Source organism: Haliaeetus leucocephalus, unplaced genomic scaffold (genome assembly GCF_000737465.1).
Source record: "Haliaeetus leucocephalus isolate CR32 unplaced genomic scaffold, Haliaeetus_leucocephalus-4.0 Scaffold206, whole genome shotgun sequence".
Taxonomy (NCBI): domain Eukaryota; kingdom Metazoa; phylum Chordata; class Aves; order Accipitriformes; family Accipitridae; genus Haliaeetus; species Haliaeetus leucocephalus.
Window position 1 is genome coordinate 11,472,066 of NW_010972642.1, and position 24,754 is coordinate 11,496,819.

Genomic DNA, 24,754 nt, shown 5'->3' on the forward strand with positions numbered 1-24,754 from the left:
GGGGGGAAAGGAGGGGGGGGGGGGGGGGGGATGGAAGTAAAACTCATGGGTTGAGAGAAGAACAGTTTAATAGAACAGAAAGGAAGAAAATAATAATGATAATAATAATAAAATGACAATAATAATAATAAAGGTATTGGAATATACAAACCAAGTGATGCACAATGCAATTGCTCACCACTTGCCAAACGATGCCCAGTTAGTTCCTGAGCAGCAATCTCCCCCCCCCCCCCCCCCCGCCAACTCCCCCAGTTTAAATACTGGGCATGATGTCCCATGGTATGGAATACCCTGTTGGCCAGTTTGGGTCAGCTGTCCTGGCTGTGTCCCCTCCCAGCTTCTTGTGCCCCTCCAGCCTTCTTGCTGGCTGGGCATGAGAAGCTGAAAAATCCTTCACTTAGTATAAACACTACTTAGCATCAACTGAAAACATGAGTGTGTTATCAACATCATTCTAGTACTGAATCCAAAATGTAGCACTATACAAGCTACTAGAAAGAAAATTAACTCCATCCCAGCTGAAACCACGACAATTGTTTAAGTAGGCAGGGAAAATAATTCTCCCCTTTGTTGTGGTGGCTCTGTGGCATCAAGAAGCTGAACTGAAATCCTGAAGCATTGTGGAAGCAAGCTTGGAAGGCATCTGTCTGGCAGGGGAGTCCTAGCCAACATGGAATTTCTAAAAGAAAATCCTTTACCAGTCTATGGGGGTGGAAGAAAAAGAGGAAAAGAGAAAGAGGAAAAAACAGGTTTCACAAAAATAACACATCCCACTTAATGAGTTTTATAATATTAATGAAAGGAGGGGGTTATTATATGCCTTTAAAGTCTGATTCAGTGTTTTCTTCTTTAAAATCTCTTACAGTTTCTTTCCCATTCATTATGATCCCATTGCTTCGGATTTTGCCGAACAAGAAACAAAAGGAACTGAATGGATTTTTTATCCAAACCATAAAAAATGCAATTGTCTTGAGACAACAGCAAGATGCAGCTGAGGTAAGGCTATTTCTGTGATAAATATATGGATAAGCAAATGTTTTGAGGAAAAACTGGAAGTGGCATAAGCCTCAGTTGAAAAAGCAAACTCAGTCTGTTTGAACATTCAAAGCAATTTAGTGAAGATTTTATTCATTTTTAGCTTTATGTACCATCAACCAGGCTTGGTGTTGATGCAGAATTGTTAACATATTACAAGAAAGATTGCTTCTCTTAGTATTTCGCTTCAAAGAAGGATGCAGAAAATGTTACATCTGGGATGACTTTTCAACCCAGTTACTAGACCCAGAAGGAAGGATTCACACTGTAGAATTTTTTCTCATCTTCAGGTCAGATGTTTTGTCCATGTTACTTTTCCTTAATGACCAGAGAAAAGGGAGCCCCCACTGAGTGTTTCAACCCAGTCATTATCTAGGAGCTGAGGCAGGTTTTACATAGTCCTGTGACAGTTCCTACTGCTTTTGAAAATGGAAAGAACCTGAATGTCCAGTTAAGAGCAGGCACTTGATATCGAGATGGCTAAAGAGAAAGGTAGTAAATTCTACCTGGAGCATGCAAACTAATGGGTATGCGTTATTAGCAATTTGTTTGTTACCTGTGTATTTCTTTCATCTGGACATAAGGCAGTTCTGGTTTGGTTTTGTTTTGTTTTAATCACTGTTGTTTTATGAATTATCTGAAGGCACATGCATTTTTGTGAAAGTCTCTCTATTCTTGATATACAAAGCATTTGGAACATAGGCATGTGCTTCAGTTCTGTGATAGAAAAGTTCCTCAGGTTTGCTTGTCCTTTTTGGACCATTCTTTACTGCAAGACTGCACATAATATCACTAAAAATAAGTTCACCACTTAAGTATGGATGTGTAGTGAGAAACAAAGAATATCAATGAGAATTCCATTTTAAAGGTAACTGAGACAATTTTTGCATATCAATTGACATGAAACATGCTACAACATACACATTAAGAAGCTGTTAATATTGAAATACAAGAGATGTTTCTTACCACTTTGAGATGACGAGTAATTCTGATGGGGTAACAGCACAGGTAAGAATGGATCCTCACAACTTCTTCTCACAGCTTAGCCCCACAGCTGTCACCTTTCAGGAAAAAAATGGATTTTACCTTACCCTACGTTACATCCAGGACACATTTAAAAATCAAATTGATTTTCAAAGATATTGCTGCTCTTTGCTATGTTGCGTGTTCTGCTCTTTTTCTTTGACTTTTTCTGCAGTGAAGTCTCACTTCTGTGTTAGTTGTGCTTTATCGCCACACGCTTCTTGTCTTTCCTCCAGCCCACCTTTATGAGTCTTTGCCCCCACTAGGCTTTAGGTTTTTGTCTCCGTCCTTCTTTACAACCAAAAGATTGTACGCACCACTGACCGGCCACAAACAATTCATGATTCATAAACATGGTTCCTGGCCCAGGCTGAGTGCTGGAGGAATATTTTCGAACAAGGATGGTATATCTAAACTGCTTGCAGACATCTCATTTCTAGTGCACATATCCTGTGTGAACTTTTAATGACATACTGGTATGGCTGCATGTATGGAGAGTTTTGAATCAAAGATTTATGCTGAAGGGGTCTGCATGAGAAGTCTATTCTGTGTATCAATTATAAAAGGATAAAAGGGACAATGAAACAATCTAATGTGGATTAAAAGTAGTTAATGTATTAAGCACTATCAATAAAATGCAATGTATTTTTGTGGCAGTAGCACTGAGGGCATTGATCGTGGGCTAAATCCTTCACTAGACTAGAGACGGTCACTCCCTCAAACTGCAGACTAAGATAAAGGACAGCAGGTGGGTATGGTTAGGAGAAAACACAAAGAAAAGCAAGATTGTAGCCACAAAAGCAGGAGGCAGCAGCCTCTGCATCTGCAGCCTGTTTGCACATTTCAGTGGTTGATGGAGCAGAGGTTTAAGGTTATATTGGAAGGGATGCTGGGAGGTGCTGTAAGAAATAACTCATGGCAGTAGCTGCCCAGTATCGGGGCAGTGTGGAGGAAAGTACAAGGTCCATGTTTGCCTTCACAGTGTGTGCACAAGTCCATGACTGGCTGTGGTCCTGCCTGCTCCTGGACTTTCGCCTGGTTTGCAAAATTGGCATACGGGAACTATTTCAAATGCTGGGAGTTAGACACTTAGACCAGATTTCTGAGAGCGCGTTAAGTCCCCTTTGCAGTTCAGGATCATTAGTGTGGCTTTCAAAAGTGACTGGAAAGTTTGGAGCTTCCTGTTTTTTCCCTTTTCACTGCCTGTCTTGTTACGCGCTCTTAGAATCTTAACTATTTTAGGCTGGTGGCGCATGAGTCTTGTTACAAGTATAGGCAACTTAATAATTTGCCAAGAACGTAAAAATGGCATGTGAAACCAATCAAAATGCAGCTGTGTCCAATTTAATGCAGAAATGTAATCTGTAGAGATTAGGTGTCCCAGATAGCCCTGCGTTTGAAGGAGAATTATGTCTTGTGTCCTAGGTCTTGAATGATGAAATGTACCCACTGAAGTCAGTCAGAGTTTTGGCGCTGAATTTTAATGAGGCCAGGATATAACCGGTAGCTACTGGTTCTTTGTACTGCTAATAACGGGAGCTATAAGCAAAGTCTTACGGTCTCCCTTTGCTGCCTTAGGCCAATGGGTATTCCTTAGGTTGCCACATTCCTAAATGTTACATTGTGTGCATCTTATACTCCTCATTGATTTTATCACCATTAAAAATTCTTTTGGATTCCTTTCTTTGGGGGGGGGGCAAAAAAAAAAAAAGGAAAAAAAAAAAGCGCCTTTGGAACAAACTGTAAAACAATAAAAGCTCCATGAAAGTGGTTCAGCTGAAGCTTGTCTTCCTCTAATCTGCAGCTAATGTGAACAATGGATAAAGAAAGGCCAAAAAACAATGTGACAAGCAAAGTCAGCCTGTTATCATCCCTGTTCTATCAGTAAATGAAACAATGCTTCTGAACGCCCAAAGATAATCCCATGGGCAGATAGTAATTTTACAGCCAGGTTTAGATCTAATAACATGCTTGCAGCTTATATGAGATCTGTGATGTCACTTTCTCTCATCCCATCAGTTAGTGCTGCAGATGTCATTTTAATTATATATTATCTTTCTGTGGTCAGTCAAATAATTTCAGTCCTGGATATTCCACTCATTTGGCTTATATACAAAAACATTTAATGGTTGTACTTTAGAAATTTTAATATATTACATTTATTCATGGATTCAAATTATTGTAAAATGCTTTTCCCGCTATTTACAGAAGAGCAAATTCACCCTGCTCAGAAGAAACAGCACAAATTTAATGCACCACTTAACACCTACTTTGAAGACTCCAGCAGGATTTAAGTGTTCAAATACCTTATCCTGATTATCTGCCCAGGTTTAAATTTTTCCCTGAGGCAAAATGTTTCCAGAAACAGGGCAGATAGACTGTTTGTTTACTTCAGTAAATGATAGTTTGATAGATTTTCATTTAATAATCTGATATGCAAATCATTATTCATGTAAGAGTTGTTTTTATACCGTGTTATAGCTCAGTTCTTAACCTACCAGTCTGTTTTAAATTATGATATCTAGATGAAGGAGTCTTTCATGGTGCTCAAAATTGAGACTCCTTTCTAAAACTGTGGGTTGAAATTAAGCCCTCCCAGCAGATGAAAGGCCAGAATTTCATTTGTAATCCATAGTAATAACAACAATTGGAATGTAACAATTTAAGGATATTGCAAAACATTATTTTTGGAAAATCACAACAGATCTGTGGGAAAATCCAGTTTTCAAAATATGTGCCCCTTAACAAGGAGAATTGGAGAGTTCATAGAGGCTCCAGCACATTCGTCTGGCATCTCCTGATTTTTCCACTCACATTGTCTGCTGTGAATGCATAATTCAAGGTCACTGATCCATGCCAGGCAGGTAGTGACCTGATGATGATCAGCTGTTTCTTGGTGGTCTCAAGCCAATTTCAAATGAGAGGGTGACAAAGCACAGAGAAGCATCACCAGAAGTGTATTCATTGGCATCCCGGTTGGCAGTTTAAGTCAACCTGGTTGGAGACCCCCGGACTACCTGAATGCTTTTGGTGTAAGTGCAGAGCAGACAGAAGGAACAATGGGAGAAGAGTGTGAAGGCTGTGCTGCTGTGAACCACGCTGCCCGTGAGCCACGTGGCGTAAAGCCACAAAGAAGCTGTACGGTGCTGTCAGTCCTGGTGATGATCTGGCCTCCCATGAACGGGTATGGCTCTGGGATGCTCTGTACTCTACTGTGCTAGGTCTAGATCAAAAGGTTGTCCTCTGGTCAGCAACTGCCAGTGAACGATTGCAACCCCCTCCAGTTTTCCTCACTTCCAATCCTCATTCCTGGCCAATCCTTTCCCTGATCCCAGGCAGGTACAGTCAGTGGCTCTGCTGCCCCCGAGCTGCCCATACTGCCCATGGGCAGGCACGAGTGATACCCGGTGAGTGGAGATCCTTTGGTTTTCCAGCATCAGCAATGGGAGCCTAAAAGGGTCAGGAAACTGAATTTTGAGGAAGTCTGAAACTAAGGTATTTAAATGCTTGTAAAGGGGAGATAACTGCCCTTGAACTGTGGACTAGCAATAGAAATGTGCTATAAGGAAGTGGTATCTTTTAATATCTTTCTGGGAAGTGATGGCCTGGTTACAACTTTAATCTCTGGAACACTGATTCCCAGGGAAAAACGTGCAATGAGCTCCCCTAAATGCTTTACCTAAGGGGAAGAGGGACGTGTGTGTGTGTACCTGCATGCTGGAGGATAAGGGACAATCTGAAAACCTAATTACTGTGGCACTCTGTTCTTTTCTCTTCCTTCCCCAGCAGCTCCCTGGAGTTTTTCCTTTTCATGAACTAATGAACTATTTTATTCAAGAGCTGCTTGAAATGAGTTGAGCAGAGGTAATCCTCCTGAAAAAGTCTGATCCTCTCCTTGTCAAGGGAAAACTATACAATTACTAAGAAAACTTAGTTAAAAATTTGCTAAATACTGTGTACATTCCAGGAGCGATGTGTGTGTTTGAACTGTGGAAATGCAGTACAGATGTTAAAAAGTAAATATTTTTCTAAGGAAACAGCAGATGGGAGGATTAGACACCTTCTAATAGTGTGCAGTTTTCTTGCCTTTGTAGAAAACCAAGCAAAACTTGTTTATATTTGAAAGAAGGTGGTGTCCATTTAAGGATATGCACTATATAGCAATATTAAATAATCCATTTATATTGATTAATAAAGTCAGTAAAACAAAGGATCAGTCTGATCCTTTTGTTTTTCTAAGTCTGTAGGAGGGATGCTGCAGTTCTGTTCCACTGGGCTGTTCTCACGGTTTGATCATGTCATTATCTACTGCCTTTGTCAGGAGGAAATGTGAAGTGGGCTTTCCAGAAAGGTGAATGTGTGTCTTAAAGACATAGAGGGAATTTGTGCTAAATATGGGGTTTGAACCCAAATCTCAAACCTGTATCCCTGCTGTTTCAAGCAGAAGGGTATCATTCCTCTAGAATATGTTAAAAACCTTTCGAACATTAAATCTGGTGACTGCGCTTGGGCAGCATACGGTGATTGTAAGAGGAAAAAGAAGCAGCATTATGTTAAAAGGCATTTTAGTTATTCACCTTCTTTTAAAAATCAAGCTATTGCTGCTTGCCTTTAAAATTGTGTTCCTTCATTCCCACACTGGAAGAAAAATCCTTTTTCTTTTTTTTTTTCTTTTTTTTTAATTTTTCTTAAAGATGTAGTTAATTTTATAGCTTCCTTAGGATTTCTTAAATAGGCATTTAAACATACCAAGGCCTCAAAACCTTGAATGGAGATGAACTTGAAATCCCTATTACTTTTGGTCACCGGCTGAAATTTCTTGATCAGTCTGTTGTTATCTTTCCAACGATGAACTGCAGGCCTACGAAATGTGATCTTTTTGGTTTCAGGCCTGGGCTGAAGTGTCTGGCTGAGGTGCTTTCATCGTGAAATGCAGTTCTGCAGTCTCTCTCTTCCAAAGAGATCAAGGACGGAATAAGTAACGAGAGTGGTGACTTCCTCACCTCCCTGAGGCGGGTTGATGGGGAATCAGGAAGAGTTTTGCATTACGGCTGCATCTGTCCCAGTTCTGCAGCCCGGCACACCTGTGAGTGTGCACACCGGCGCTTTACGAGCACTGCGGTCACAAGCAGATAGCAAATGTCTGCTTGGTTACCTGCTGCCAGCAAGCATATACCAGGTCTGCTCGCTGTCGCTTACCCTTTGCTCTTATCACACCATTCCTACTGCCTCCTTGGTTATGGGTCAGTGTACTTTATGGATCCTAGACAAGGAACAGGCAGATGGTATTGTGTATATGTTATCTGCCCCACTCCAGCAAACCCTGCAGCAACTCTAACAGTATAATCTTGGCATCTGGGACTCTTTCTCCAATATCTCCAAGTCTCCCCACTCCCTTGTAGGCTTTTTCAGCCACTCCTGTGTATCTTCATTTCTTCTTCAGGGGGTGACAGGAGCGGTGTCCCTGCCTCATATTTCACACGTCCCACCTCAGCTACAATCTGGGTTCAAAGTGCCGTCACGCACACCAGCCATCTCATTGACTTCTTGGAGCACCACTCGCATGCTTCAGTTTGCAAGAACGTAGACTTGTACCAGAGGACAGAAAAGAAATCAAAGCACCAGCATGTTCATACTGATTAGGCTGGTGAAATATTTGTGTATCTGGAGTTGCCGAGAACGACAGTACTGGGAAAATGTGGGTATCCATGCAGGAAAAGCTAACTTCACTTTCTAAGAGATGTGTGGTGGAGCTGCTTCAGAGGGCCTTCAAAAAAAAAGGTAACTTTGCCCCTCTCTGGGCAGAACACGGACGGTTCAGACGCTCCCTATAGCAGCATTAATCCACAGGAAATCATTAGGCCAACAGGATCCCTTCAGAGTTATGGGGAGGAAGGACTTAAATGCTTCTGTCAATAAAGTTTGCATGCATTTTCCTCCTGTTTTCACCAGCCGGTGTGGGAAGTGAAGATGGATATTTGGCTTTGCTGATCTACAGCATATGAGAAACATCTTTTAATGGAGAAGGGTGGGATTTTTAGTGTTGAAAAAAGGCTTTTTCATCCAGAGTAAAAATAAATAAATCCACATGCTCAGTTGTTGGTAATGTCAAGGGTTTTAGTGACTTTTAAAAATTGTTTTTATGTGGTAAAATCAGTCACTTAAAATACTGTTTATCAAAAATCCAGGCCAAAAGATAGCTTAAGGACTCTTTCAAATAATGTTTGCAGTAAAATTTCTCTGAAAAACTGGAGAAAGAAAGAATTGAAAAGCAAACCTGTCTTTTTCAAAGAAACTGCCCCATCGCTGAAGGGGATATCAAAAGTCCTCTTTTTTTTTTTTTCCCTTTTATTTTTTTTTTTGGCCAGCCCTACTTCAACCTCCTTCTAGGTGCTGGTTGTTGAGGCTATACTGTGTTTTTCCTGGTCTCGGTACTGAAAGGGAGGGAGCGGTCACAGCTCTGTTGTATGTGTCCATAAAAATACGAAGAGCAAGAGCTCATTGTGCTTTGAAGGTGGGATCCAGCAAACACTGGTCTGTGTCACTGACCTTTGTGGTGACTTGACCAACACAGACGAAAAACCGAGGATGAGGAAGCCAAATAAAAAAAGGTGGTTGTTCCTTATAAGGGCCTGGGTCTTTTGCTTCTCCTCTGCAACCTAGAGCTGGCCCACCCCATCATGAATATTTTGCTTTACCCTCCCTTATGATGGCAAGGGGACCCTGTGCTTGTTATCCGGAGAGAAGTTCAAATGCTGAAAATCCTGTTTATGCCTGTGGTAATTCCCTGTAGGCAATAACGTCAGTGCTGGCCACTTGTCCCAGCCTGATCCTGTGCTAGTAATGAGTATTCGCAGCATGCATTTCAATGTCTGATTAAATCTTTCTGAAAGGCCATCTGTTTGAGGAGGATGTGGCATAGGCTTTAATACTTTTTATACCTAGTACTCAATACTGCTGCTTCATGACCTTAGACATAAAGTTTGTCCCCTGGTTAGTTAGCATCTCTCCTGATACTCCGATCAGAGCAAATAATTGGATCAAGGCTGTTGCAACCTGTTAGGTCACTGTGTGTCTTTGGGGAAATGTTCCTGGGTGTTGGATCACAGAAGTTACACATACCCAATGAGACTTTGCTGTGTCCAGGGCTGAGAAGAAGGTATCTGTTTTCTGGGAAGGCAGTAAAGCATCTCCAGCTGCCTTTCTTTCACAGCACTTGGGGCAGAATCTGAATTAGTCATATATCTGTTGATACATGCCAAATCAGTAAGTAATCTGGCCTTTCTGCTGCATATTCTCATCTGTGCAAAATATCCAGCCTAAGCAGTGTTACATCTGTCTTTCAGGGTCATTTTCCTATAGGCTTGGAAGTACAGTTTCCCTTTGCGATTCCCTCAGCATAAAGTAAATCTTCTCCAACGTGTCTTTTCCCGCTTCCCGTCATTTGCTTTCCTTCATGATATGGTCTCGGTATTCATCCCTTTGGCTGAAAGGAAAAAAAGGTCACCCTGAAGTTGTGCACGTTCCCTTTCTTTTGTAACTTCTCTCTCTTACAGTTCATAATCTCTTCTGTATGTTATCCTTGCGGTCTGTCCCTCCCAAGTTTCTCAGAAGATCCTACTTTAGGTCACTGAAAGGCTTTCCTTTTTTCTGCTTAATCTGTGATCTGGTCTTCATCCAGGGTGTGGGGTTTTCAAATCAGCAAATAAAGGGAGTCTTGCTATAAAATGAAATCATCTGGAGATTAATTTTCTGCATAACAGGGTGGTGACCTTTAATGCCAAGGTGGGATATAAGATCTAATCTTCATTTACATAGCCCTTTTTTTTTTTTTTTTACTTACTCTTGATCTAAATCTGCAAGGATCTGTTGAACGGGACTGGGAGTTTTATGCATTTATTTTACCTTGCTGTTCAGAGCAATAGCATGTTTTGGTAATTTCCCTCTACAAGCAGTTACATGTTCTTCTGACATATGTAACTGGAGCGTAGCATCTAAATTCTTAATTTAGGAAAAAATCACATATTTACTGACCTAATTGCAATAACAGAGCTTTCCCTTTCTCTGTCAGTTTTAACCTTTTCAGTTTTGTCTTTCATATTTCATCCTTTTTTTTTTCCTTTTATTTGTTGTTGGTTCACTATCCTTCCTCCCTGAGTCACTCCCAGAACTAGGAGGGGAGTTGCGGCACTTGTGGTATTAGTGAGTGATCTTTGAATTTGTCTCTGTTAGTCTCTGAGTGTCTCTATTTGCCTACAGTGACCTCTCTCAGCCCCACGCACAGCCTTCTTTTTGCAATACAGTATGACCTTTTCTGAAGCAGTTATGAAAAAGCCGTTCCATGATATTTCATTCTGGTTCAACCGTCTTGTCCATCTGTTGGCATGTTTTGATCTCTGGAGGTTTTTCCCTTGATCTGTCTCAACTGTTGGTATCTACTTTGCACTCCTTTGGTATTTCTCCCTTTTCTCTTGTGTCTACTTACCTTAGCAGATCCATACTTCCACTGTTAAGAGACACCGACAGCCCATCTTGCCAACAGGAGAACCATTTATGTGGCCAGCATTGGGATGCCAAGTACATGAAGTTGCTTTTCTTTTGAACCTGGTTGCAAGTCAATCTGACCGTCTCAATGCACAAAGGTGACCAACTTCACTTTGTTGGCAATTCTCTTCCTGCCACCGTGCCCAGGCTGCCCTGGGGGCTGCCTCTCCCCCCCCCAGCCTGCTGGAGCCGGCAGAGCAGGAGGCCTTCGCTTGACCCCATCCGTTCATGACCGTATCTGGATTTTGAGGATAATTTAACATTAGAGTTACTTATTATGGAAAACGACAGATTGTGTGTCACTGGAAACCTTGAGGAGAGGCTTTCTAAAATGTGCCCTCAATGTCAGCTGGCTGCGAGGCAGGAATCCCTGCGTGGTGTTCCTCCGTCTGCCTTTTGCTAAAGAGCGGCCTGAACTACTGCGGCGATTCCTCTCCCTCCCTGAAAATCCACCTAGGAAATCCTGCATCCACCTCAGTCAACGGCAGCTTTGCCCTGGCTTCATAGCCTGTGACTGTGCACGGCTTTCTCCACTTTCTTCGCAGCGATTACCCTTCATTTTTCCCTCCCGCTGGGATAAGCAAGCTATATCTAAGAGAGGCAGAGACTGGAGGGGAGCTGAGCACCTCCTTTCTGTCTTCAACAGAAACGTACACTTTTTAATAATGTAATCTCAATTAAAAACATACCAATTAAAATGGGCTTTTTAGTAGGTCTCTGAGGAGAGGGAGCCATAATTCACATTAAAATGTAAAGCTTCAGAAGCAGGGAGAGCTAGGTGCATTGCAAGTGCCCAAATATTCAGTGATTTTAATTACAATGGAAACTTGATAAATTGCTTTGTGCCACAATCCATTATTAACAGCTTAATGAATATCACTGCTGCCTGTTTTAAACTGCTCCGTGGTGAAAATTGTTGTCAGTATTTCAGTTGTGAACTCTGATTTTGAGCACATTTGTAACTTGGCCTCTTGAAAAGGGGAGGAGGGTGGAAGTCTGCAGGTTTGGCTTTGGGTCTGGGTAAGTTCTGCCGGCTGCAGCATCCTGAAAGAAGAGTCCTGAGAGGAGGAAAGATGGAACTTTTGCGTCTCACCAGTATTGGGACTGGCCAGGAATTAAATCTGCTCCTTGTGCTGTTTAAGAGCGACGTCACAGCTGTTCTCCAGGGATGCAAAGGGCCCGTATACCAGTTGAGGGGTCACCAGAGCACGGAGCTACCTTTACACATGCTGTTTCTCTGCACAATACCCAGTAGGCTGGAGGACTGTTTGGGGTGTCTGCTCAGGAGTAAAGGGAAGCAATAGTGTCACAGTCCATGATCAAGCATGCTGATGAGCTTATTTTGGAGTGAGCAAAATGCTGTTTGGTTCAAATTTTCCAAGTTTTAGCTAGCAAAAAGCTGATTTGAGGTATGGAGTTAGTCAAGTCCTTTTGGAGCACTGAAATATAAACAGTGATTGTGCTCGGCTTTAAAAAGGGATGAAACATTTTCTTCTTGACAGTTATGGCTGTAATTGTGCTAATGTTACAATGCTATATATTTATATGTATATTTATAGTAAACCGGTACCTTTCCCCGCCTTTTCAAAGCAGCTTAATATTTCAAGGATAAAGGTTATTATTAGTAATGTTATTATATTAGATGCTAACAGCAGGTACAGTGCTCTTATAGTTGTGCCCCATGGAAGTGTTAAGCCGTAGGGATTTAAATAGCCATGGTCTGGCTTCTATGAGACTTATTATTTATTGTGGGTGTTCTGTTTTTACTTTTCACTTGATCGCGTGGTCTGACCAGAGGGTCACAATCCCCAAAGTGGGGTTACTGCCGGGTGTTTCACAAGATCTTGACAAGACCTGAGTGAGATGCAAGGTAGATCTCAGGACAGAAATGCCTGGAAACTGCTCTTCTGATTCGGAGAAGTCACAAGCGCCTATATGGGATAAACATGATTTGTCTGAATGTAATTAATGTCTCAGCTTTTTCTATTATTATTCTGATTATGTTTTTCTGGAAAACAACAAAAGCGTATTCGCTTTCCCCATCTCAGAAATGGCAGCATTACTCATAATGATGTTAACTTGCACCCTGCCAATTACACAGCGCTCTCCTGGTTCATTATATCAATAATTACACATAGGATTTTTTTTTTTTCTTGTGAAAAATCTTTCATTGACAGAGGAGTAATGATGCCTGTAAGTTGCTTAAGTATTGCTCAGTCAGGGATATGTAAGATGTGGGAGATGTCCTCATATTTTGGGGGAGAAAGACAGCTGGTATTCTGGCATGCTGTTAATATTCATGTGTTTCTGAAGTTGTATTTTTTTTAGTTTGACTTTAGGAAGCATTCCAGACCACAGGGCTGCCTGACTGTCATTTTTCATGCATCCCTGTACTGGCAGAGGACAAAGTGGCACGAAATATATAAAATGCCATCTAATTTTTCTTTTGTTCTTTAATTCACGCACACATGCTTCTTCTGTGTGTTTATCAGTGTGCACAAAATGCCTATATTTGCAAGATAATAGCTGTGTAAATATTAGAAAGTCGTACTGAAGCTCTGTAAAGGAAAGCAGAGCAGGGGGAGAATCCTTCCTGCTACCAAGGAGCCATCTATTGGATAAAACCCATAACTGAACCGAGCATCCATGAAACTGCGAAGGATAACACAATTTGTTATTGGTCACTGGGTAGCTCAAAATAATCCTTTCCTTCCCAATGCTGCTTTCACCCACTGCGTTAGAAACCTGTACCCCTTCATGCACACAAGTGGAGAGTCAGGTGTAGAAGTGATTTATGTACTATAGGTAAAAGCCAGTTTAATATAGCCAAAGATCCAGGATAATCCTTATGTAGGGTGCAGGTGTGATCGTGAATGGATAAGCCAGCAGTAGAATCGCCTGCCAGCAGTGGAGAGCAGTTGCTCAGAGAAGTAATAGAAAAGGCAAGTGTTTTTTCCATGTCATGAATAAAGAATATAAATAACATTAACTGTACTTTTTTGTAACAGTACATGTCATTTATATCAGTCTCACAGCCATAATTAGTTTAAAAAAAAAAGGTATTTTTTTAGTTACCCAGAATTACTTAAGGCCATCACAAAACCAAATAATGAGGTGTTCCTTCCCTCAAAAGGTATGCAGTCTGTGTGTAACATGATGCAGAAAGAGAGGATCTTGAACAAACCACGGGGAGACATGAGGGAGGACAGGACAGGATGTGAACAGCAAATTCCCAGGATGGCCCCAAAATGTCCTGATGGTTCTTCGAAGTGGGTGGTGGGGCTTTGCAAACTTGTTAAAGAGAGCATATGGGGCAGGAAGAACAAAGGATAAAGAAGCAATAATGAGATTCCTGTGCATTTTCTTGAATGTCAGGCAACTGCTAAAACCAGAACTGATTATTAATCAGGAATTAAAGTTAAACAAATAAAATTATAATCTGTGGCAAATAGAAAAAGGAACAGAGGGCTGCCTGCAACAGCCGCCTTTAGTCAGCAATTTGAGTCAGCAGAGGGTCAAGCTTCTGGGTGTCAGACACTTCGCCTAAAACACTCCCTTCCTGCATCCTCCCTTCCTCCTGCAAACAGCGGAGGGGAGGAGTGCCGGATGCTTTACTGGGAGGCCAGATAAGCTTTGGGAGAGGATGCGTGCATACAGCGTGCGGGAGGGTGGTCAGCTCGCTGCTGATTTGGAAGTGGGTGCCTGTTCCACACACTGGCGTGCAGCGGCAGAGCCCAGCCCAAGCTCTTCTTCCTCCCCAGCGCCCAGTTATTTCTTCTTTTGTTGTGCTTGCCCACTGTGTATTCTGATAATCTCACTCCTCCACCTCCAAGCAACGAAACGTGTGGGGCAGGAGAAGCTCAGCTACCGCGCACACAAATCCAATATTTATTGTTTGTACTCTGATAATGCCAGGAGTCGTTATCAGAGTGTTGTTGTCCTAAATGTTTTGCAAATACAGAATAAGGAAGTTACAGTCCACTGTTAGTTGCTACCAGTGTCTCTCGCTCACCATGATGCAGGGGTTAGGAAAGCTGGATGAGACTCTCCAGCCGTTGCATTTTGGGCTGTTTTCTGAGCCTTCCCCACACGTGTATGCGATGGAGGGAGCTGTGGTGATTATACTGTTGTGCTGTGCTCTGGGCTTAGGCTGCCAGCCCAACGCGGCAGAGATGCCAACCAGCTGCCACAACGTGAATGACACTTGTTTGCCATTAGACTGAATTTCGTGGAGAAACTCAGTGCTTCTCTTAGACACCCAGCTCATTCTGCTCAGCCTGGTATTGGAAGGAAACTCCCCAGAGTCAGAGACAATGGTCAGTTCATCAGGGGTGTAAATGGACCAGGCTGCAGGCAATCCCTTGGTTTTACATGGAAGAACTACTGGAAGGGTTTCCAGCTCTCTAGGCAAGCTGAAGGTTTCTCTGTGGGCCCACATAATTAATGAAACAATCAAGTAGGTGCGTGCCTTATTTTCTCTCTCCCGTAATTGTAGTACCTCTTCACCCCACGTATGACTTCAGCCAAGTTAAACCTCTGGCTAGGATCTTTGCAGTTCACAGTCAACAGGTCCACACACTTCAGATTGAAAACAGCCTCCTTCTACAAGAGCCATAAAGAGCGATGTTAAGCTTGTCTCAGCTAGAAACAGTTCTTTGCTCTCTCTCCATTTGCTAACAATTAGATCTGAAATTCAAATTTATTTTCATCCCTGGACTCTGTGGGAACATCTCGAGAAGGAGCCTGTTGTCTTTCAAGATGTGAGCCCTCTAGTGCCACTTGCAGCAGTTTCAGCTGAAGGGAGATGGGTCCCTAACAAAATCTTGATTTTTAAGAATTCTCAGCTTTTTCAGGTCGAATTAGGCTTGCCCATGCCTCTGTAGATTACTAATGTTCTTACTTTAACTTTGCAGTTTGAAGGTCAGAAAAGTACAAAATTTTTGAGGAAGAAACCAGCAGTACCTGAGCACTCTTCTCCCTCACCTCATGAAAGGAGGCACTACCACGTGAAAATACTTTTGTATTTTTTAGCAGTATGATTTTTCTGTTATCAGCATCCTTTGTTAAAGACCTACTGAAGTAACATATAGAGAGAGAGACAGAGACACGTGTACAGATACAGGTTGTGGAGCCTCCAACATTACGGATGTAGCTGGGTGAAATCTGATGATTTGCAATATCTGCAGTGACTCCCTGGAGGAGAGGAAACCTCTCCAGTGACGAAAATGGTTCAGTGCTGGGGTGGACTGCCTGGGGAGGCTGCGGGAAGCTGGAGTTTGGCTGGGTTTTTAAGACCAGGTTAGACAAACAGCTGCCAGTGTTGGTTTGGCTGATGCTGCCTCGTGGCAAGGGGATGGAGTAGATAACTTGCTGAGTTCCTTCCAGGCCTCTTTCCCCCATGTGATGGTGCTTTTGCTTTAAACTCTTTGAGTCTGTGAAAATCTGTTTTCATCCTAGGTCTTAAAGGGTTTTCTGAGATCATCATTAGCTTTTTCTCATGGGTTTTTTTAAGATTTGATGCATGTTGTACCGATTTTAAAGATGGAGAAGCTGCACCAGTTCTAACTGTGTTTTAAAAACAAAAAAAGGGAGTGCAGCTTTAAGCATGCCAGCTTTTGTGGAGGTCAGTGCTTTAACCCATAATTCATATTGGCCACTCTGCAGATTTAGCGGCAAACTCAGCCAATAAAATCTATGTCATACTTGAATTTACACTTACTCTTGGTTTTTTATTTTTATTTTTGAAAAGAACATTGTTGGTATATAGAAGATATGTTTTGTTACCATGTTTAATACTTTCCATGCTCAGGTGCTTTCATCAATTTGCTGATGTACCTGCCCCTTTGGGGCTTGCTCAGCATTTCATGTAGCATTTTTGCAACATTATTGTAGGGATACTTCTTTTTTCTTTCAAGTAGAAAGCAAAGTCATTGCTGTGGCTTCTGCCATCAAATGTGGTGTCATTGAATACTCACGGTGCTCCCTCGCTGCTGTGAACTACTGCCAGAAACTTGAATGGGAGTTTAGTGATGATAATATATGAAAATATCGGAACAAATCCAAAGTTATACAAAATCTTCTTAGTCTGGAGTTTCACTACAACCGTTAAGATCAGGCCAGGCTGGCAAAAGGCTGCTTCACTTTCCAAGTGGGCACTCTGAATATTTTTTGTTTGCTTTAAATTTACTCAGGTTTTAATGCAAGTTATATTGCTTTGTAAGACATGCCTGCTGTCAGACATTCAGCCCATTTGCAATAAAAACATTACAGTGGTTTCACCAGCTGATGTTAACAAATGCAAACAAAAGAGTATTTTCTGCCAGACTGAAAGCCAACGAACGACGGCCGTACCCTGCAGTTCACAGACTTCAGGTCCTTCCAGAGCTGAGCGTCACCTGTGAGAGCACCATGTCCCCAACCTTCAGATGCACAAATTTGAGGGCTGTCAGCTCTGGCCTCCCAGTTAATTCCAGCTTCTGGGTTCAAGCACAAGGCAAAGGGACGATCTCTCTGAAATGTTTTGAGACTGGATGTGTTGGCAGAGAGACTGGCTTTTTTGTGATTTCACTGAGAAACCAGATGAAACCTGCAAGCGTTAAGGAGAGGTTGAATTTGATCCTTTCAAAGCACTTTGGCAAAATGATAGTTTTAGTGGGACTGCAGCTTACGCTTCTTTTTCAAAAGGATCTAGGTAGCTACCGTTGTGCTTTACTGGTAACTTTAGGGTGACATAGGTTTGTCTCACCTAAAATGATGGTTGCTAAATCAAACTTACAAAAGTGACCTGGATATAAACTGATATAGCAGTGTTTGTACAAGTTTGTAGGAAACAGAAATATTATGAGATGTGAGCTTTCCACCTGTTAGGTAAGGATTCTGAAGCTTAGCTTCAGCTTTTTTGAGCTGCCATCAGAGCAAGGAGGGTCTGCACAGTTTATTGTGAGTGGTATTATATTAGCAGCATCACATTTGTATGACTTCTGCACCACAGCAAGTGCTTTACAGAATACCAACCGATTATGTCATCTAGTTTGATTCCTTGATTCATCTTTCAGTTGCTTTTTTTAGTTCTGGGCTCTTTTGAACTTGAAATGGGGAGCTGAACTATCAGAGTGGTGCAAAGTTTGAGTATAGTTTGCAGAAAACACAACTGAAATCACAGCATTAAGAAGAGAAATTCCAACTGATATACATTTGGTAGTTTTCCTTAAGTAGTTTTTTACTTCGCAGTTGAATGGCTCAATCTCTCTGCCAAAAGCATAACCCAAGGGTCCCCTGGATCTCCAAAGCAGCGGTGAATTTGCCAAAAGGTCAGCTGGGATGTCAGTCTTAGATATGAAAACACAGTTCCCTGTTTAGGATGGAAAGAGCTGGAGACATCCCCCACCCCCCCAGGACCCTTGCCTCCTGTGAGAAAAGTCATGATACATCACAAATGTGAGTGATATATCTTTCTTCTTCTGACAGTTGCAAAACTTAAAAGCAGTGATTTGAGGAGGGGTGATACATACTGCTGGATTGGCCTTCCCCAGTGTAGCACACATCTATTCTTCCAGTGTGTAGTACATAGCTTGTTACGGTTCTGTGCAGAATGATTTCTCTGCATGGCCAGGTGATGTTTAAGGAGACTAATGAGAGAAATGATACGGCCCAGAACACTGGTGTCAGGAAATATATTGCAAGGTGTCTATCTTGGGGAAGCTGAAAGCGGGGCTTGTCTTATTATATATTTCAAAGGGGATGTCTGTGTCACCACCAAGTTAGACATGCACCCTGTCCCATATTGCATTCAAATTAGATTTTTTCCAATAGTAGCTTTCCATTCAATTTTCATTGGATTAATGATAGGCTCTGTGTTGTACGGGGGCAAAACAAGAGTCCGTTGCATTGGCACGCCATTCTTTTGAAGCGGGAACTTGTTTCTGAGGCCATTGTAATATAACTATGCAAGTGTCAGAGGACAGGATAGAGGCTATTATGGGCTTCTGCTTTTTGTGAGGAAAATCAAACAAATGTCCCCAATGGAAAAAGGAAGCCAGCAGCTGTATGTGATGTCCAGCGAATGTTTTTGTGCAGTGACACTGTCACTACCTGGTCTGCTGTCAAACTGAAAAAAAATACCTTTTTTTTTTTTCCTGCTGTCAAACGAAGTGGAGAAAACCCCCGTGAATTTTCATGAGACACCTTTTCCTCATTTCCAGCACTTAACAATCCAATTATATTTGTTTTTATGCTAGTGTTTGTTTGCCTCTATTGCCATTGTTAGGGTTTTGAGTCAGAGTGATTTTTTCATCCTGATGGTGCGGAAGAAAAATATGTTTCATTATGACTGTTATAACCCTGGAAATCTTTTCTCTCGCTTGGGTTGATGACGATTTTTTATGTTGCATTCTATACTGATGCCTAAAGTGAAGTAGAATGAACCATAAGGAAGAGAAGCTTTGCTAAAATATAGCTCCTTCCACTGTGTAGAATTATCTGGAAAAAAAGCTTGCATCTTTCTAATTTTATACATCCCCCCCCCCCATTATTCAAGTAGTTTTTACAAATGAATGGTGTTTTTGTAAGGATTGTTTATGAAGCCATTGCTCTTAGCAACCCCTGCTCACCTGTAAACAACTTACATGGCACAAATAAGGCATCTAGTTGTTTCTCAGTAGGGTGACCTTATAAACAGATTCTGCAACAAGACAAGCTTTTAAATTCCTAACCAAATATATTATGTGAGTAATAAAAAGAGCTCCTCAAAATGGCCACAGAGGCATTTCAGAGCACATTCTTGGGAATAGTCACTTGTGCTAGCATTCATTAAGTTTGCTTTCAGCAAAAATTCTCATGAATGAAATTTTATTCACTAGTCATTATGATTATTACTTTACTATCATAGCAATAACCAGATGCTTTGTATAAGGCTGGGACCTGATTTTGTCTAAGGCTGGAGAAACATCTTACAGGGTCTCCAGAGAGTGTATTGTCTAAATATAAGACCAGACTAAGCTAACAGCTCGTGACTGGGAACTGCAAACTCTCAGAGAGCAATGGGTTTGTTTACAAGAAAATTCACAGCTAGAGAAGGATGAATGCAGAACCATACCAAATGTTACACCATTTGAACTGTAGCATGTTACAATTCTACTGAATATGAATGTAATTATATATTTTTATGTTACGAAGGTAGTTTAGGTGATGATGACTGGTCTTAACGGATAAAAGGGAGTATCTCTATGGATCCAGTTTGTTACTATACTGGACTAGTTTATCCACACAGTAATGAGCACACTGGAACTGGACTGTTTTGGGGTTGTTTTTTATTTAAAAAATGGCCTAACCCAAATATATGTACCATACCACAGGCTATGCCAAAGAGTTGGAGTCTGAGTTGTGCAATACATGGACTCCCACAATGTGAATAAAGCCCTTCCTGGAAAAGTTAAATGAGATTTTTAGCTATGCACAGCTGAAGTATGCATGAAGTCTTGTTTCCTCCAAACTAGAGGAACATAAAAGAGCAGAGGTATTCTATCATGCTGGAGGAGCAGGGCACTTGCAGCTTTTGGCTTGCTGTATTAGAAATGAGAGACCAAGGAAGCGTGGCCAATTTGAATATGGAAGTTGTGCCTAAGTCTAGGCGCTAGGAAATATTTTCAGAGCTGGAGCTGATCCGCTGAGCACAATGTGTATAATGTTGCTTTGTATGCCTTCGCTTGCTGAGGCAAAAGCATGAATCCTGTGCCTTAGAGGTGATGCGGTCTGACTGGTCAATTTGTAGAGTCCATCAGCATGCAGTGACCGGCACTGGCTACTATCTGGAGCATTGATTCTTGGGTGTACCGGGGCGCAAGATGCACTGTGGTCATGGGTACAAGGCGCATAATGTACACGTGCAAAATGAGAAGGTTCTGTGGGGTGGAGGGAAAGAGCTGTTAAAGAGGCAGTGTGCCAATCCCTTGTATTACTCAAACCTCAAAATAACCATTCCTCTCTGCCTGTGGATCAGTCAGAACAGTTTGTTGGCAGCAGAGCTAAGCACAGGACACTTAAGTATTTCTCCTTTTTTGTTGTCTCACTGCCTTCTTCTCCCATGTCTTGTGAAAAAAAATAATCTGATTAAGTCCTTTGACATTAATAATTAATTAGTCCTTCCTTACTTTATCTTGTTTGCCTGTCCTTTTCTCTGGCTTTTCCTTTTTCTACTTTATCTCTCAATCATCAGATCCAAGAAGTTATTCAAATGATTTCTTTTTAACAGATAAATGCAGCTTTACAGCATTTTTTTCTTTTGAAGAAAGACTTGGTCCCTTCTTTTGTCCATCCCACTGCACAAGTTTTCACGTTCTGGCACTGCAGTCACTTCTAAGTCCTTGAGCTATCATGTATTCTGTTGGTATTTGAGGAATTGAAAATCAATCACATAGCCTTATGGCTTAGGTTCAGCACAATTCTATTATGCCCACTCCCAAAAGTCAATTCAAACCTTTTGGGTTATATTTCAAAGCCTAATCAAGCTTGCTGTCCAGACTGGTTTGGAGTCAACTCACTCTTGTCCATAGGTCTGTTTATTAGAGTTTTTCTGTCAGAAACTAGTGTGAAAGAAAGCAGTTTTCATAACAGTGGAATCATTCAGTGGGCATTTTGCAAAGACAAGCCACCCAAACAGGTTTTATGGTAGAGGAATGCTTTCTGTTGTACTGCATTTCTGCAAATATGTTTAAAAAAAATTTTTTTAAAAAAAGCTATGTTGGTACAAGTGTTCATAACTGTAGTGTCTCATAAAAAAGATGCACCAATTTACTGAGATCAGTTTCTAGTCCTGTCTTGTTAAGCTGGTACAGAAAATATTGTAGATGCAGCCCTAAACCGAGATGGTGACTTTCATGCTTTGGACCATGTGAACAAATGAGGATGATACCTCCGAGCAGATGGGCCAACTCCTCCAAGCATGAGTTGTGCCACCTCCACTTGGCAGGTGGACATAGGACCGCACAGGGACTATGTCAATCCCCTTATTTCCAGCAAGTGCCAGGAACTCACCCTGAGAATGAAAGCAGCTCTGTATGGAGCTGGCCATTAGCAATCCTCTGTGAAAATATGTACCTGTTATGTACTGGGGACAGATCAGTCTCATCCCACTGGGAAGAAAGCAGTGACAGGCTCTTAGTGATGGCATTTCTAGCTGACCTGTAGAAGTCTCCTTGTTCAGTGAAAGGCTGGTGGCCATTCTGTGGGAGCCAAGTGGGCAGTATAAATAGGAAACGGCTCTCTCCTTCCATCCCCCGTGGGTAAAGGCATTGCTCTGTGACCCATTCTTCATGCTTCTTCTCATCCTGTATTCTGCAGAGGCGCAGAGATTTTCTCCAGTGGATGCTCGACTCCCGCGACTCAGCTGACTCCCTGGCAGCCGGCTATTTGGATGTGATGAATCCATCTGCTGCTTCCAGCCAGAACGAGGTGCCTCTTGCTGGCAGGGCCCCGTCTGAAAAGGTTCAGAAGACATTAACAGAGGATGAGATAGCAGGCCAAGCTTTCCTCTTCCTGATCGCTGGGTACGAGACCACCACTAGCACGCTGTCCTTTGCCACGTACTTGCTAGCCACCAACCCAGAGTGCCAGGAGAAGGTACTTCAGGAGGTTGATGAGTTCTCAGCAAAACACGTGAGTACAATGTGCTGGTGTGGAACTTCATGCAGGGAGCAAAGCAATGTGAATGTCGTCATGCCACTGCGGCACCCGCATGAACCCTATTTTTCTCAGTTACATATGTATATATTAACATTTTATTAATATTTTCAGCCAAAAATTCAAAATTAATCTATATTGTTTAGGTTTTTTTGGAAACTGTTAAATAATGTCACTTTACAGCAACTGAAGAGACGGCCCAGAAACTTTGTGTCACAGTGAAAGCTTAATCTTTACAAAATATTTTACAGTATTGAAATAAACCAGCTCTCACTGGACTCTAAAACTACACATTCTATTTTTTTCCTCTTGTCCAGATACTTTTATTGGTTTTGTGGTCAATTTTATTTACTGACCTTTGTAAGGACATAAACAGCGTTCTTACAAACTATGAACTGCAAAGTTTTGCTTTAAATGTTCATACTTCATTTTTTTTCTTCAGCAGCAGAATATATGTGTATGCTTCAAAAAAAATCACAATATCTAATTCCCTTATACTTTGCTCACATTACTTCTCCTTCACTATCTGTATTTACCAAGGGCATTTATGTTTCCTGGATAACCGTTGACAATATTTTGTGTATCTAGCAGACCATGCAGCAGCCATTCTTCTACCCTACGCTCTCCGCATGAGTTGTTAGTTATGAGAATTCAGACTGAGGATCTTTTTCTTTTCATGAATGCTTTTATAATGGATCATGAGGCTAACAGGAATAAAATGACACTAGGTGTGGCTGTATTGCAGGATTTTAGCTGCTGGACTTGCATGCTGAAATCCTTAGCTATACAGTTTTGGGAGTTTCATACTTTTTATGCATTCCATGCTCTGTGTTGTACTTACAGAACAAGAAAAGAGTTGTATAATTTTCTGCTTTGCTGGTAATAGAAAATTCTCGACTATGCAGAAGTGTGCCCATTCAAAAGCTACCCTTTCCCTCCTTTTGGTTGTGCCAGGATTTGTGTACAGAGAAAATGTCTTCTTTTGTCTTGCATGACAAGGTTCTGAGTGTGATGGTTCTCTGTCTAAGATTGCTTTTGCTCTGAGGCTGCAGATGGACGACAGCAGTGGAGGGTTAGGACTGCACAATCTGATCCACAAAGCTTTTTCTCAGTGCATGCTTCATACCTCTGGTGTGAATTAACTCAATACAATGAAACCCTTGATGTGTTATGTTCTAACCTATAGGGCTTGGGTTATATTCTTAGGTTATTAGCTCTGCAACACTCCAGCTGGAGCGTATGTAATTGTTTCATTCAAATACGGCAGACCTAATTATGCCCTTGTGTCCGGTTAGTTCAGCTGACTTCCTTAAGGCCTGCAAAGATGTGAAGGTGCAACTTGGCCTGGAGAACGTGCAGTTTACTGGTTAATACTGGTGGCAGAGTTGCACATAGAAACCCCTGTTATGCAGCCCCAAGGAAAATATGGTTCATCTCACCAGTTCCTCAAAACTGACAGCCTAAGAAACCAAAGTGAAATTGCTGGGAGAGGTATCCCATATGATAGGTATGCAATGTCATTCATCTCTCTCTGTAGATGGGGATATGAATTAGTAAACTTTTCCATGTAAGTGCATAGAAAGCTGATGGCAAGCAGTCATTAACTGGCCAATGGCTTACAGACATTTCACATAGGGAGACCATGTATATGGCTAGGTCTACATTAACAAGTAGTATGCTCCCGTAGGCACAGATTCATCATCTAGTACAATAGGTAGTGAGGACTCTTGGGTGCACACTGTACACACCTCAGGAGTTTATTTTGGGTTAGTTCCAGTCCTGCCCTGTGTACCAGATTCCCCTTAGCAGGTGGACCGATCTTCTGGTTTAGCTCCAGTTAAAGGAGCACTTGCTGTGCACTTGGAGACTGCAGTGTGAACCAGTGCAAGAGACTTGCATGTGAGTGTGCTCCTGACCCAGGCTGGAGACCTAAATGGACCCTATGGTTGTATATGGGCTGTCTGAGCTGTCACTCACTATTAGTAGTATTTCAGTAATAATCCAGTTCAAACGCATAATGCTTGATTCTCTTGGTTCTCTAACAGGAATATTTTGCTAATAATTTCAGCTTTTGCAGTATGTAGGAGAGACTGTGGAGCTAGGGACACTCGTGGGAGAGAAGTTAAAACTTGGTGTAGAGGAATGGCACTCAGATTAAATGAATGGTTTTTGCAGGTCAGCACTGTATGCAGTCTGTGTGGTGCCTCGACCCAAACTGGTGGCCTCATCCCAAACCATATTGTCCCATGTCATATATTGATTGGAAGTACCTTTCAAATCACTTCCCCATACTTTACTAGTTTTCAGGTTTAGCTTTAGATGATGTATATATGGCTGTATGGCCAAGGAGGAGAGGGAGAGAAGGGTAACAATTAATCTGCTGTTCTTGATACCTGGAAATTCATAGATCTAATCTGTGCAGCCCCATCCTTCAAAATATTTCCTATTACAAACAGTTCAGGATTTGGGGGGGGGG

General features: G+C 41.8%; 1 protein-coding gene across 1 annotated transcript in view; it reads left to right on the forward strand.

The window, feature by feature from the left end:
* The window catches only part of TBXAS1 (thromboxane A synthase 1 (platelet)), a 229,450-nt gene that overhangs the window by 140,105 nt on the left and 64,591 nt on the right, over nucleotides 1-24,754 (forward strand). Inside the window, exons 8-9 of the mRNA XM_010566280.1 lie at nucleotides 866-996; nucleotides 21,940-22,254. Coding sequence (XP_010564582.1) covers nucleotides 866-996; nucleotides 21,940-22,254 — 446 coding nt within the window. The remainder of the gene's footprint in view (nucleotides 1-865; nucleotides 997-21,939; nucleotides 22,255-24,754) is intronic.